The sequence below is a fragment of the Rhinolophus sinicus genome, chromosome 9 (genome assembly GCF_057876585.1).
Source record: "Rhinolophus sinicus isolate RSI-liver-muscle chromosome 9, RSI-T2T, whole genome shotgun sequence".
In the NCBI taxonomy this organism is placed as follows: domain Eukaryota; kingdom Metazoa; phylum Chordata; class Mammalia; order Chiroptera; family Rhinolophidae; genus Rhinolophus; species Rhinolophus sinicus.
In genome coordinates, this window is record NC_142509.1 from 1573334 (window position 1) to 1586186 (window position 12853).

The 12853-nt window shown below is 43.5% G+C and overlaps 1 protein-coding gene across 22 annotated transcripts in view; it reads left to right on the forward strand.

Annotated features, from left to right (window-relative positions):
* GRIK4 (glutamate ionotropic receptor kainate type subunit 4) overlaps positions 1-12853 on the forward strand; it is a 635671-nt gene that overhangs the window by 389671 nt on the left and 233147 nt on the right. For 12 of the 22 annotated variants that reach the window (XM_088800778.1, XM_088800776.1, XM_088800775.1 and 9 more), the window contains one exon: positions 10280-10420. The exons of 9 other annotated variants lie outside the window; for them this stretch is intronic. In XM_088800778.1, the coding sequence (XP_088656904.1) occupies positions 10280-10420 (141 nt within the window). Of the gene's footprint in view, positions 1-10279; positions 10421-12853 lie in introns of those variants that run through there. One more of the 22 variants, XM_074321328.2, reaches the window with a different exon arrangement.

Below are 12853 nucleotides of genomic sequence, written 5' to 3' on the forward strand. Positions count from 1 at the left end.
GGTTCAAGAGATAGAACCAGTTTTTGTCTGCCATATCAAGTAATTCCATTTATTTTGAGACTGAAAGTTAAAAGCAGGGGTTTGCACCTTAAAGTGATCAGTGTGGGAACTGTGTGTGGGAGTAATTGTGGCGCTTTAAACTCTAGTGGGAAAACCAAGTGAGAGTTGAGAGGTTGTAGTTACGTACTTAAGATGAAAGGATTGAACTAGGACCGTGCTGTTAAAACTGGAAAGAAGAGTGACATCATAGGAATGGCAGCAGCGGGGCGCACTTTTTGAGTTCTCCTCCGGATCTTATCAGAAACGGGACATTTATAACCGATCAAAGGACTCTCTGCTCATCACGCAGAACAGCTAAGAGTCTCATGCAAGGATTACTTACAGGTGGGGAAAATTGGGTGAGCAGGGGAAGAGGGAAGGGAGCGGAGTGGAGACACGGCCCGCATCTGCGGCTGTGGAAACGCGGTCCTCACCTGTGGCTGTGGGGACATGCCCGCACCTTTGGCTGTGGAGACGCGGCCGGCATCTGCAGCTGCAGAGACGCAGGGGATCCCAAGACGGAACAGAGAACACAAAAGCCAGGAGGTGGGCTCTTTCCCTGCATCCCACAATGATCTCTCCCGCCGAGGGGGCAGCATATCTAGCATCTGAGGCAATAACCTCAGCTGATATCTCCAGTTAAGCCCTAGGCCGGACAAAGGACACAGATTCCATACCTGGGGCCCTCCCTCCGCGATTCCAGTCCTACCCCCTCCCTTCCAGAGACTTGAACTGGCCCCTGAACTGAGGAGTGGGGTCAGATTGCAGAGGAGCCTTGGTGCTCGGGCTCTGGGAAGACTGGTGGGAGGCTCTGGCCCAGGGAGGAGGCTGGGAGGAGTGTGGTTTTTGGTGGGCTAGGAGAGAAGAGACTCTTCCGCCCCCAGCCACCACCTTTTCTGGCCTGCGGGAAGAGTGTGACAAAGCTGGGCTGGGAAAGAGAAGACCCCTCCATCCCCAGCCCCCACCCTTTCTGGCCTGCCTAGGGCAGGACAGTTACAACTGCGGAGGCACTCCCAGGGATCAGCAGTAAGCGGCAGACGCAGCTCGGGGCTTTCAGCAGCTCAGAAATCCACCCGCCACACACACACACACACACACACACACACACACACGGAAGATGTGCTCTAAGACTCAGGAGAACTGGACACAGGGCTGGTGATGCTACTGTCAGTGTGCATATGTGCAGGCAAGGGCAGAAACTGCACTGGCTTTGTAAAAACTACCGTCCAGACCCTTCAGCCCCAAGCATCTAAATCTGCAGTCCCAACGTCACTCTGGGCACCAGGTGACCGGCTCTGCCTGCACAATACGCAGGGGACTCTTTGGTACAGCAGAGGCCAACCTGGAGATTACTTGGTGGGCTTAAGCCAAGACTGGCGCTGCTTTTTGTTTTGTTTTGTTTCATCTTTATATCTTTGATATCTTTGCCTGTGTTGAGTGGGGGTTGTTGGTTGTTTTTACATGTGAATGTATTTGATTTTTTGTTGTTGTTGTTGTTGTTCTGCTTGGTGATTTGCTTTGTTCTGAAATTGCCCTATCAGGGCCCAGCTTAAGAGGCGCAAGATTCAACATACCCAGACACCAACTCCAGACAAAACCAGAGTACTACCGCATTTGACCTACAAGTGACACACCCAGAGGGAATGCTTTACAGGCACAAGAGCCCATAGAGGCCAATCCACATTTAAGCAGTCAACTCTCACGCAGTAGAACACCCTGTGGTGGGCAGAGCCAAGTCTCTCAACTAGTCAGCCTAGGAGTTAACCCCACCTACTGACAGGTGAAAAGCAATTAAAGATCTTCTTTAACAGGACAATATACACAATACAGGAGTCACCTTTGGAGCACACACAGAGGAGAAGAACAAAGCAGTGCAAGTCAAATATAAGGGACACATACTACATAAGATAACCCAGCAGGAACTAAGAACTCTAGGGGATCTACCTAATACATCGAAACAAACACAGAGAGTCAGCCAGAATGAGGAAACAAAGAAACATGTCCCAAATAAAAGAACAGAAGAAACCTCCAGAAATGGAACCAAATGAAGCAGAGGTAACCAACCTATCAGAGACAGAGTTCAGAACACTGATGATAAGAATGTTTAAGGAGCTTAGAGACGACATCAAGAAGGATGTAGAAATCATAACAAACAACGAGTTAGAACTAAAGAACACAATTACCGAAATAAAGAACTCACATGAAGGAATTAACAGCAGGTTAGATGAAGCAGAGGATCGAATCAGCGACTTAGAAGACAAGTTAGCAGAGATCACCCAAACAGAACAACAGAAAGAAAAAAGAATAAAAAACAATGAAATGGTTTAAGAGACCTATGGGATAACATCAAGCGCAACAACATGCACATCATAGGAATACCAGAAGGTGAAGAGAGGAAGCAAGGGATTGAGAACATATTTGAAGTAATAATGTCCGAAAACTTCCCTAACCTGATGAAAGAAACCAACATACAAGCCCAGGAAGTGCAGAGAGTTCCAACCAGGATAAACCCAAACAGGTCCACACCAAGTCTCATTCTAGTTAAAATGGCAAAGGTTAAAGACAAAGAGAGAATCCTAAAAGCAGCAAGAGAAAGACAGTGGGTTACATACAAGGGAACTCCCATAAAACTGTCAAATGACTTCTCTGCAGAAACATTGAAGGCCAGGATGGAGTGGCAGGAGATACTCAAAGTGATGGAAAACAAAGGCCTACAACCTAGGTTGCTTTATCCAGCAAGGCTATCATTTAAAGTTGATGGAGAGATAAAGAGCTTTGCTTTCCCAGAAAAGAATAAGCTAAAGGATTTATTACCACCAAGCCAGCAATGCAAGAAATACTAAAAGGACTTCTGTAAATAGAAGAGAGATGAAAACAATCTAACTACAAATTTAAAAATGGTAATAACCATGTACCTATCAATAATCACTTTAAATGTAAATGGATTAAATGCTCCAATCAAGAGACATTGAGTGGATAAGAAAGCAAGACCCTTGTATATGCTGTATACAAGAGACTCACCTCAGATCAAAAGACACACACAGGCTGAAAGCGAAGAGTTGAAGATATTTCATGCAAATGGAAATGAGAAAAAAAGCTGGAGTTCCCATTCTTATTTCTGACAAAATAGACTTTAAAATGAAGAAAATATTAAAAGACAAAGATGGGCACTATATGAAAATAAAGGGATCGATCAGACAAGAGGACATAACCCTAGTAAACATCTATGCACCCAACATAGAAGCACCTAAATATATAAAACAGATATTGACTGACATAAAGACAGAGATCAACAGTAACACTATCATAGTAGGGGACTTCAACACACCTCTGACAACAAGGGACAGGTCTTCCAGACAGAAAATCAATATGGAAACAACAGCCTTAAATGATACATTGGACCACTTGGATTTTTTTTTTTTTTTTTTTTAAGATTGTAAAATGATGTTTATTATATTTTATCCAACATTTTTTTTTTTCCTTTTAAATTTCAGTATTTTTTATTATGGTGTTTCTTAACATTCTGATTTATTTCAGGAAACAATGTAAAGGATTATGAATAACATACAGTTTATGTCATATACTAGAACTGTATATATTTACATATGTAGGTATTTAGTAATTACATATTGGACCACTTGGATTTAATCGATATTTTCAGAGCATTTCACCCCAAAGCTGCAGAATACACGTTCTTCTCAAGCGCACATGGAACATATTCCAAGATAGACCATATGTTAGGCCACAAAACAAGTCTTGGTAAATTTAAGAAAATCCCAATAAATTTAAAAAAAAAGAAAAAAGAAATCCTACCAGTTGTCTTCTCTGACCACAGTGCTATGAAATTAGAAATGAACTACAGGAAAAACACTGGAAGACACACCAATTCATGGAGGATGAATAACATGTTACTAAATAATGAATGGGCCAAGCAGGAGATCAAGGAAGAAATCAAAGATATCTTGAGACAAACGAAAATGAAAACACGATGACCCAAAATCTATGGGAAGCCGCAAAAGCAGTCCTAAGAGGGAAATTCATAGCATTGCAGGCCTACCTAAAGAAACAAGAAACATCACTAATCAACAGTTTATCTTCACACTTACGGGATCTGGAAAAACAACAAAATAAGCCCAAAGGGAGTACAAGGAAGGAGATAATAAAGATCAGAGCGGAAATAAATGAAATAGAAAACAGAAAAACGATACAAAATATCAATGAATCCAAGAGTTGTTTCTTAGAGAAGATAAACAAAATTGACAAACCTTTAGCCAGACTCATTAAAAAAAAAGAGAGAGGACCCAAATTAATAAAATCAGAAAAGAAAGAGAAGTGACAACAGACACTGCAGCAATACAAAAAATTTTAAGAAATTGCTATGAGCAACTATATGCCAACAAATTTGACAATCTGGAAGAAATGGACAATTTTCTAGAGGCGTACAACCTTCCAAGGCTAACTCAAGAAGAAACAGAAAACCTGAATAGACTGATGACCACCAGGGAAATTGAATCAGTAATCAACAAGCTCCCAAAATACAAAAGCCCTGGACCAGACGGCTTTACAGGTGAATTTTACAAAACATTCAAAAAAGAATTATCACCTATTCTCCTCAAGCTAGTCCAAAAAATCCAGAAGGAGGGAAGTCTCCCAAACACTTTTTACGAGGCCACTATCACCCTGATCCCAAAACCAGACAAAGACATTACAAAAACGAAAACTACAGGCCCATATCCCTAATGAACACAGATGCAAAAATCCTCAACAAAATCTTAGCGAACAGAATTCAGCAATACATTAAAAAGATCATACACTATGATCAAGTTGGATTCATTCTTGGTATGCAAGTGTGGTTCAACATCTGCAAATCAATTAATGTGATACACCACATTAACAAAATGAAAAATAAAAATCATATGATCATATCAATAGATGCAGAAAAAGAATTTGACAAAATCCAGCAGCCATTTATGATAAAAACTCTTAATAAAGTGGGAATAGAGGGATCATATCTCAACATAATAAAAGCCATATATGATAAACCAACAGCTAACATCATACTCAATGGGGAAAAGCTTAAACCTTAAGATCAGGAATGAGGCAAGGTTGCCCAGTTTCTCCACTTCTACTCAACATAGTTCTGGAAGTTCTAGCCACAGCAATCAGACAATAAAAAGAAATAAAAGGCATCCAAATTGGTAAGGAGGAAGTAAAATTGTCATTATATGCAAATGACATGATACTTTATATAGAGAACCCTAAGGACTCCACCAAAAACTATTACAACTGAGAAACGAATTTAGTGAAGTAGCAGGATAGAAAATTAATATTCAGAAATCAGTTGCATTTGTATATACAATAATAAACTATCAGAAGGAGAAATTAAGAAAACAATCCTAATTACAATTGCTTCAAAGACCATAAAATACCTAGGAATAAATTTAACCAAAGAAGTAAAAGATCTGTACTCAGAATATATAAGACACTGAAGAGAGAAATGAAAGAAGATACAAATAGATGGAAACACATACCATGTTCATGGATAGAAAGAATTAATATAGTTAAAATGTCCATACTGCCTAAGGCAATATAAAGATTCAACGCAATTCCTTTCAAGCTACCAAGGATATTTTTCACAGAAATAGAACATATAATCCTAAAATTTATATGGCACCATAAAAGACCCCGGATAGCCTCAGCAATCTTGAGAATTAAGAACAAAGTGGGAGGTATAACAATACCTGACATCAAATTATACTACAAGGCTACAGTAGTCAAAACAGCATGGTGCTGGCATAAAAACAGACACATAGATTAATGGAACAGAATACAGAGTCCAGAAATAAATCCATGCTTATATGGCCATTTAATCTACAACAATGGAAGCAAGAATGTACGGTGGGGTAAAGATAGTCTATTCAATAAATGGTGCCAGGAAACCTGGACAGACACATGCAAAAAAATGAAGGTGCATTTCATATACATATGAAAAAAATTTCATATATATATGTGTGTGTGTGTGTGTGTGTGTGTGTGTGTGTGTGTATGGTTACAGGAAGCGGAGTACAGCATTAGGAATAGAGACAGTGGAAACGTAATGGCTCTGTGCGATGTCAGAGGGATAGTGGATGGGGGAGGGGGTTCACACAGTGTGAGGGATATAAATGATAAACGTCTAAGTATTGCTTTGTCTTGTGCACCTGAAACTAATAAAAATAAAAAAATAAAAAAATAAAAACTGGAGAGAAGAGGATTGAATCAAGAAATATTGAGGAGTTAAAACCAGAAGCAGTCGGGAAGTGAGGTGTTGGGATAAGGCCATGATACCTGGGTAGTGGTGCTGCCATTAACTAACTAAACTTAGGAATATAACAGGAAGCATATAGCAGGGAAGAGATTGAGTTTACTTTGGGTATTAATAAATTTGAGCTGCTCATTAGACATTTACATGGAGATGTCATCAGGCAGGTTAACATAAGTGAAGTGTCCCCATGGAGGTGGCTGTGAATGAGATTGTTTAGGAATCTTCTGCGAGTAAGGCAAGAAGAGGGCTCTGCACCCTTGAAGGACATTTGGTCCTATCCAAAACATCCACGGAGACATTTGGTCCACTCCCAAAAGTCCTTGACGTGTGAAAAGACCAGCAGCTGGGCCATGAATGGATTATAACCCAGGTTTTTGATGATCACACTCAAATACAGATGGTACCACCCTCGCAAAGATACTACTAAAAGAATAACATCTATATCACTAATCTGTTCACATAGAATGAATAGAAAGCCAATAATCAGATTGAGATATATTCAAGCAACTGCTCACTGATTCAGAGTAACCCTGCCAAACTTCATGAAAAGGAAGAACAAGAACCAATGTGAAATCCAAGATTTCTCTTGACTTATAAGAAAAGTAGCATCCATACAAATGTGAATTAGGTTCAGTGTTTGTAGTCTGTAATGGATCATGGACCCAATGTCTGTGTGGATGTTTCAGACAGGACTAGATGTTCACTAATTCTCTGCACAGACCCTTGTAGGCAGATGAAAAGTGTACCTTGAGAGAATGATCAGAGAAGTAGGAGGAAAACCCCTGGCGAGTTGTGTCATGGAAGCCAGGGGAGTTGCGGAGCTCAGGCAAAAAAGGAATGCTCAGGACTCTCAGATGCAAAGTGAACTCGGGAGGCAGCCTAATGAAGTGGCCTAGCAGTCAACAGGCTCTGGACCCAGACTGCCATGAAGAGCTGTGCGATCTTGGGCAAGTTACTTCACCTGCCGCTTTCTCAGTTTTCTCACCTATAAAATAGGACACGTTGTAGTGGTATGTGAACAACACCTGGCAAATGGTAAATAGTAATGCCAGTTGGTGATGTAGTTAGACAAGAAATCAAAATAGATTTTGAGAAAATGGTTGCTGATGTGTTGATGGTGACTTAGTGAGTACAGTTTGAGTGGGGTGGCAACAGAAAACAGACCGCAGTGTGTTGAGGAGAATATGGGATAAAGTGAAGTTGGCAAACGTTGAGTAATCACTTGAGAAGCCTGGCCTGTATTGAATGTGAGATAGAAAGGAGAGCCATAGGGGCGTACTTGGTCAGAGTGATCAGTGGAAGGTCCCTATGGGAGGGGAGCACTCTGCCCATATTTTAGTGAAGGGGAATGAGCCATTCTGGGAGAAAGACTAAAGATAAAGAAGAGAAGGGAACCATGGTGAGGCAAAGTGCCGAGAGAGGAGAGCAGGGCATGGGCTGAAGGAGGGGACCCTCCTGGAACAGGAGCCTGTTGGAAAGAGGTGGAGGCACAAAGTTGAGGCAGTTCACTGAGAGTGGCCTCAGTTTAACCAGTCTGTGGGCCAAGAGTGAGGGTGTGGCAACTGGGTAATGGCCACAGGTGAAGAAAGTCCATCTTAACTGCTAAATTGTGTACCCTCCCATTCATATGTTAAAGTCCTAATTCTCAGAACCTCAGAATGTGACTGTATTTGGAAATAGCATCTTTAAAGAGGTAAGTTAAAATGAGGTCATTAGGGTGCATTCTAACCCCACATGACTAGTGTCCTTATAAGAAGAGATCAGGACAGTCACACACAGAGAGAAGACCATGTGAAGACATAAAGAAAAGATGGCCACATGCCAGCCAAGGAGAGAGGCCTCAGCGAAATCTAACCCGCTGACACCTTGATCTGGTATTTCTAGCCTCCAGAACTGTGAGAAAATAGATTTCTGTTGTTTAAGCTACCTGCTCTGTAGTACTTTGTTATCGCAGCCCCAGCAGATGAGTACAGTCTGTACTGGGAGAAGCTAGCCAAGCAAGGCCAAGGGCTCATGGCAGTCCTTTGTTGCACCCCAGGTGAGGAGGACAGGTGTGTATCTATGGTGGGAGCACCCTGCACAGTGGTGTGATTTTCCTCAGAAGGAGAGATGACGGACCACCAGGAGTAAAAAGAGGGGCACCGAAAGTTCAGAGGAGCGTGGAGAAAGCTGGTGCCAGATGAGTGATGGCCATGGGGCTGTGACTGGGGACCCAAGGAGTGAGCTGCCTGGGGCTTTGTTTGCAGGTAAAGCTGATGGTTTCCCTGGAGACTCAAACCATCTCTCACTATTAGCACAGGGCTCTAACCGGCCCAGACAAACAGCTGTCCGCGTTGTTACAGATACGACCTGTAATGACTGTCCAGTAAAACCTCTATTCCCCCACTTAAAGTAGCAGTTATCAAGGTGCTTGGAAATTTTCATCGGCGAGACTCTGACTTTCTGAGTTGAGGGGTCACTTATGGTCTGTGGAGAATTTGTAGAGGGAGGGCAAGCCCTGTTCCAGTTTACACAGGTGAGCAGAGAGGAGGAGAACTGCCAGCCCCTGGGTGCCCTGGAGGTTTCCGCGTGGGTCCTCTATCCTGTGGGTCCTGCTGCACAGTGGCTGCCCTCAGGCGACACGCCATCTAATGCTTACTGTACCACCAGCAAGTACAGTATCTACTGTTTGATTCAGGGTATGAAAAGACAAGTGCTCCCCCCCATTATTCATGCCCTCAGAAACCATTCATTAAGCACATGCTGTGTATCTGGAATTGTGCAGGTACAAAGATAAATCAGGAATGACCCTCACCCTTAAGGAGCTGCCTATCGAGGGGCACAAAAAGATGGATAGACGAGCAGGCATAATAAAAAATGTCAGAAGTGATCAGTGTCTAATGAAAGGTATAGAGACATTTCTGTGGGAGTTCTAAGGAAGGCAGCATTAATTTGTGATGGGGAACCTGGAGAGTTTCAAAGGAAGGGGGTATCACCCTGAGCTTTTAAAGTACAAAGTAGTTGAGGAAACTCATATATCCAGACAGAAAGATAAGCACCCCTCCAAGACACTGTGTGGTCTCGATAATCCAAAGAAGGCATGGGGGAGGGAGGGCTTCTTGGAAGAGGTGAGTCTGAGGAGAAGAAGAAGAGGCCTTGTAGGGAAAGGGGGAACAAGGGAGAGTGTTAGCAGAGGCATGGAGAAGGGGCAGTAAGACCAGCCCAGGTCCTAACACGGAGGTGCTGTCACTGTGGGTGGTAGAGGATGCTGTGGCCAGAAAGGTATGTGGAAGCCAGACTGTAGAGGGCCTGATGCCATCCTAAGATTTCCCTGGGACCAAGCCTTCAGACAACGGGAGGCCTGAGGCTTTGAGCAAGTCAGTGATCATATGACCTCCTCTGGGTAGTCCCAGCCACACTTATTAAGGCTGAGCCAGAAAGTATTGCAGTTTCTTTCTTTTCTTTTTTTTTTTTTAATTTTATTTTATTACATTTATTGGGGTGACAATTGTTAGTAAAATTACATAGATTTCAGGTATACAATTCTGTATTACATCATCTATAAATCCCATTGTTTGTTCATCACCCAGAGTCAGTTCTCCTTCCATCACCATATATTCGATCCCCTTTACCCTCATCTCCCACCCCCAAAGGCAATGGAAGTAAAAGCTAAAATAAACGAATGGGACTATATGAAACTTAAAAGCTTCTGCACAGCAAAAGAAACCATTGACAAAATAAAGAGGCCACCAACTGAATGGGAGAAGATTTTTGCAAACAGTGCCTCCGATAAGGGGCTAGTATCCAGAATATACAAGTATTGCAGTTTCAATACTTTCTGCAATAGACAGAAGTATCTGTCTATTGAGACAGAAGTATCATGGCCAGGTTGGGAATTTTGTACTAAGGGGTGTATGAGGTCCCTTAAGTACCCTTTTCCTCCTACCCTCCCTGCAGGGTCCAAGGCAGGACTCTGCACTCAGAGTTACTTGGCAGATGTTCACCAACTCATTAAGATCCAGAGCCAGGCCTGCCAGACCTGCCAGACCTGCCAGGCCTGCCAGCCCCAGGGGAGGCATCTCTCCAGAGTGGACATAGGTATGGGACAAGAACAGGTAAGGAACTTGGTGTGGAGGTGAGCACAAAGTCTAGAGGCTGCCATTCCCCTGACATCATCTAAGAGAACTGGGTAGAGGGTAAAGCTCTTGGCTCATGGGGGGAAAGGCCCAGTATAAATGTCAGAGCTTGTCAGCTCCCTGGCATGTTGGAAACGTGGTTGGAAGAGTCATTGCATACAGACTCCCCATGGCTGAGAGGGGGCAGATCCTGGTCTCAGACTGCATTTCCCCATCTCAACCCTGCCCTTGCTACAGCCCCAGATCTCACAGCCTCTCCATGGCTGCTGGTCCACTTCTGCAGAACGGACCATGGGGGTGCAGATGTGCCAGATGATTTCTTCCTCATTAGGCAGTGGCTGGGAATTCTGAGCATCCTGGCCCAGGTGGACAACCAGCCCTGGGGGACACAGCATAGGCCAGGAGCATGGGCTGCACATTCAGTCCTGAGCACATTGCTCTCCTTCACCCATGAAACCCTTCACCAGGGCCTGCCAAACAGCAAGTGTGCTTGCTGCTTGGGAACACCTGCAGGAGACATGATGCTCTGGTGTTCTGAGAGTATCTGAGCCTGCACCCTGTCCTTGGTTTCCATGGGCCCAGAATCAAGGTTCCTAGTGTTGTCTTAATTATTCTGTTCCCAATTTGTTTGATGCTGACCAGCCCTCTAGTTGAGGCTATTCCCAGCCAGAAATTAACCATTACCTAAAGCCTAATGAAAAATGGTGCCCAGAATGCCACAGGGGTTGGGTGGAAGGGGTTGGCAGGACTGTGGATCTTAATGAGTTGGTGAACATCTGCCAAGTAACTCTGAGTGCAGAGTCCTGCCTTGGACCCTGCAGGGAGGGTAGAAGGAAAGGGGTACTTAGGGGACCTCATACACCCCTTAGTACAAAATTCCCATATTCCCTATCCCCAACCTGGCCATGATACTTCTGTCTCAAAGTGTGTCCAGTGAGGCTTTGAGTTGGTTATATAGCTGACTGATGTCTTGCACATCTAGGTTTGTATTAGCCCATTGTCTTTGTCAGCTCAGGTTACCATAACAAAATACCACAGATTGGGTGCAGTCAACAACAGACATTTATTTCTCACAGTTCTGGAGGCTGGAAGTCCAAGAGCAGGGTGCCAGCAGCACTGGGGTGGGGGCCCACTTCCTGGATCGCAGACAGCCACTTTCTTGCTGTTTCCTTCCATGGGGGAGGAGAGGGGGAGAGAGAGAGAGAGAGAGAGAGAGAGAGAGAGAGAGAGAGAGAGAGAGAGAGAGAGAGAGAGAGCTGATAATCTTTTCTTAGAAGAGCACGAATCCTGTCAAATCAGGGCCCCACCGTTTTGACCTCATTTAAGTTTAATAATATCTTAAAGACCCTATCTCTGAATGTAGCCACATTGAGGGTTAGGACTTTGACATGAATTTAGGGAACATAATTCAGTCCACAGCACACATCTTGAATGTGTATTCTGCAAAAAGAAGGGAATGGACAGAACTGATAGGCTCTGGAACAGACCACTATATATGTGTTGCCTCCTGTGGTGTAGGTATGGTTGTGTCCTCTGTGTATTGATGGGGCAGAGCCAAGTTCAGTGTCACGTTATAGCATGAAAAACCTGATCAAAACATTCCTAAAGTCACTCCTCTCACCCTAGAAACCCAAGTTCTCAGATTCCCAGGGGACATGGGAATTTTCTGAGAGATTATTTTATTAATTTATTTTGTTACAAGTGATTAATTAAATATTTAATAGAATGTAGATTGAAAATTTAGTAAGAGTGAGGTCGCATGGCCCAAAGAGAAAGATAGCTGCCCCCGGTCTGAAAATATCATGGAGATTGGAGGGCATTACCTATGGGAATGTGCAGAGGGCCAGGGTTCAGCCTATTGGTGTTTTGGAGTTGTTTTGCCTTGGTGAGACTTCCTTTGTGGTGACTACAAGGCTCATATGCCCTACTGCTAAGAACTGAATGTCTGTGTCTCCCCAGTATTCATATGATAAAACTCAAACCCCTGATGTAATGATATTAGGAGGTAGGGCCTCTGGGAGGTGATTAGGTTTGGATGAGGTCGTGAAGGTGGGACCCCTATGATGGGATTGGTGCCCTTTTAAAAGTGACTAGAGAGATTGTTCTCCCTCTCTCTCTGCCACCTGAAGACACAGTGAAAAAACAGCCATTGCAAACCAAGAAGCAGGCCCTCATTGGAACCCAACCAGGCACTGATCTCAGATTCCCCAACCTCCAGAACTGTGAGAAATAAAAGCCTTTTGTTTAAGCCACCCGGTCTATGATCTGGTTGTAGCAGCTGGAGCTGACTAAGACACCTCTACCTAGTACGCCTCCTTTTTAGCAGCAAATCCCTAGGGAGACAATTAGAAGGAAGATGAGCCGTGCTTAAGAGTTCAGAGTCTATGACCTGCCA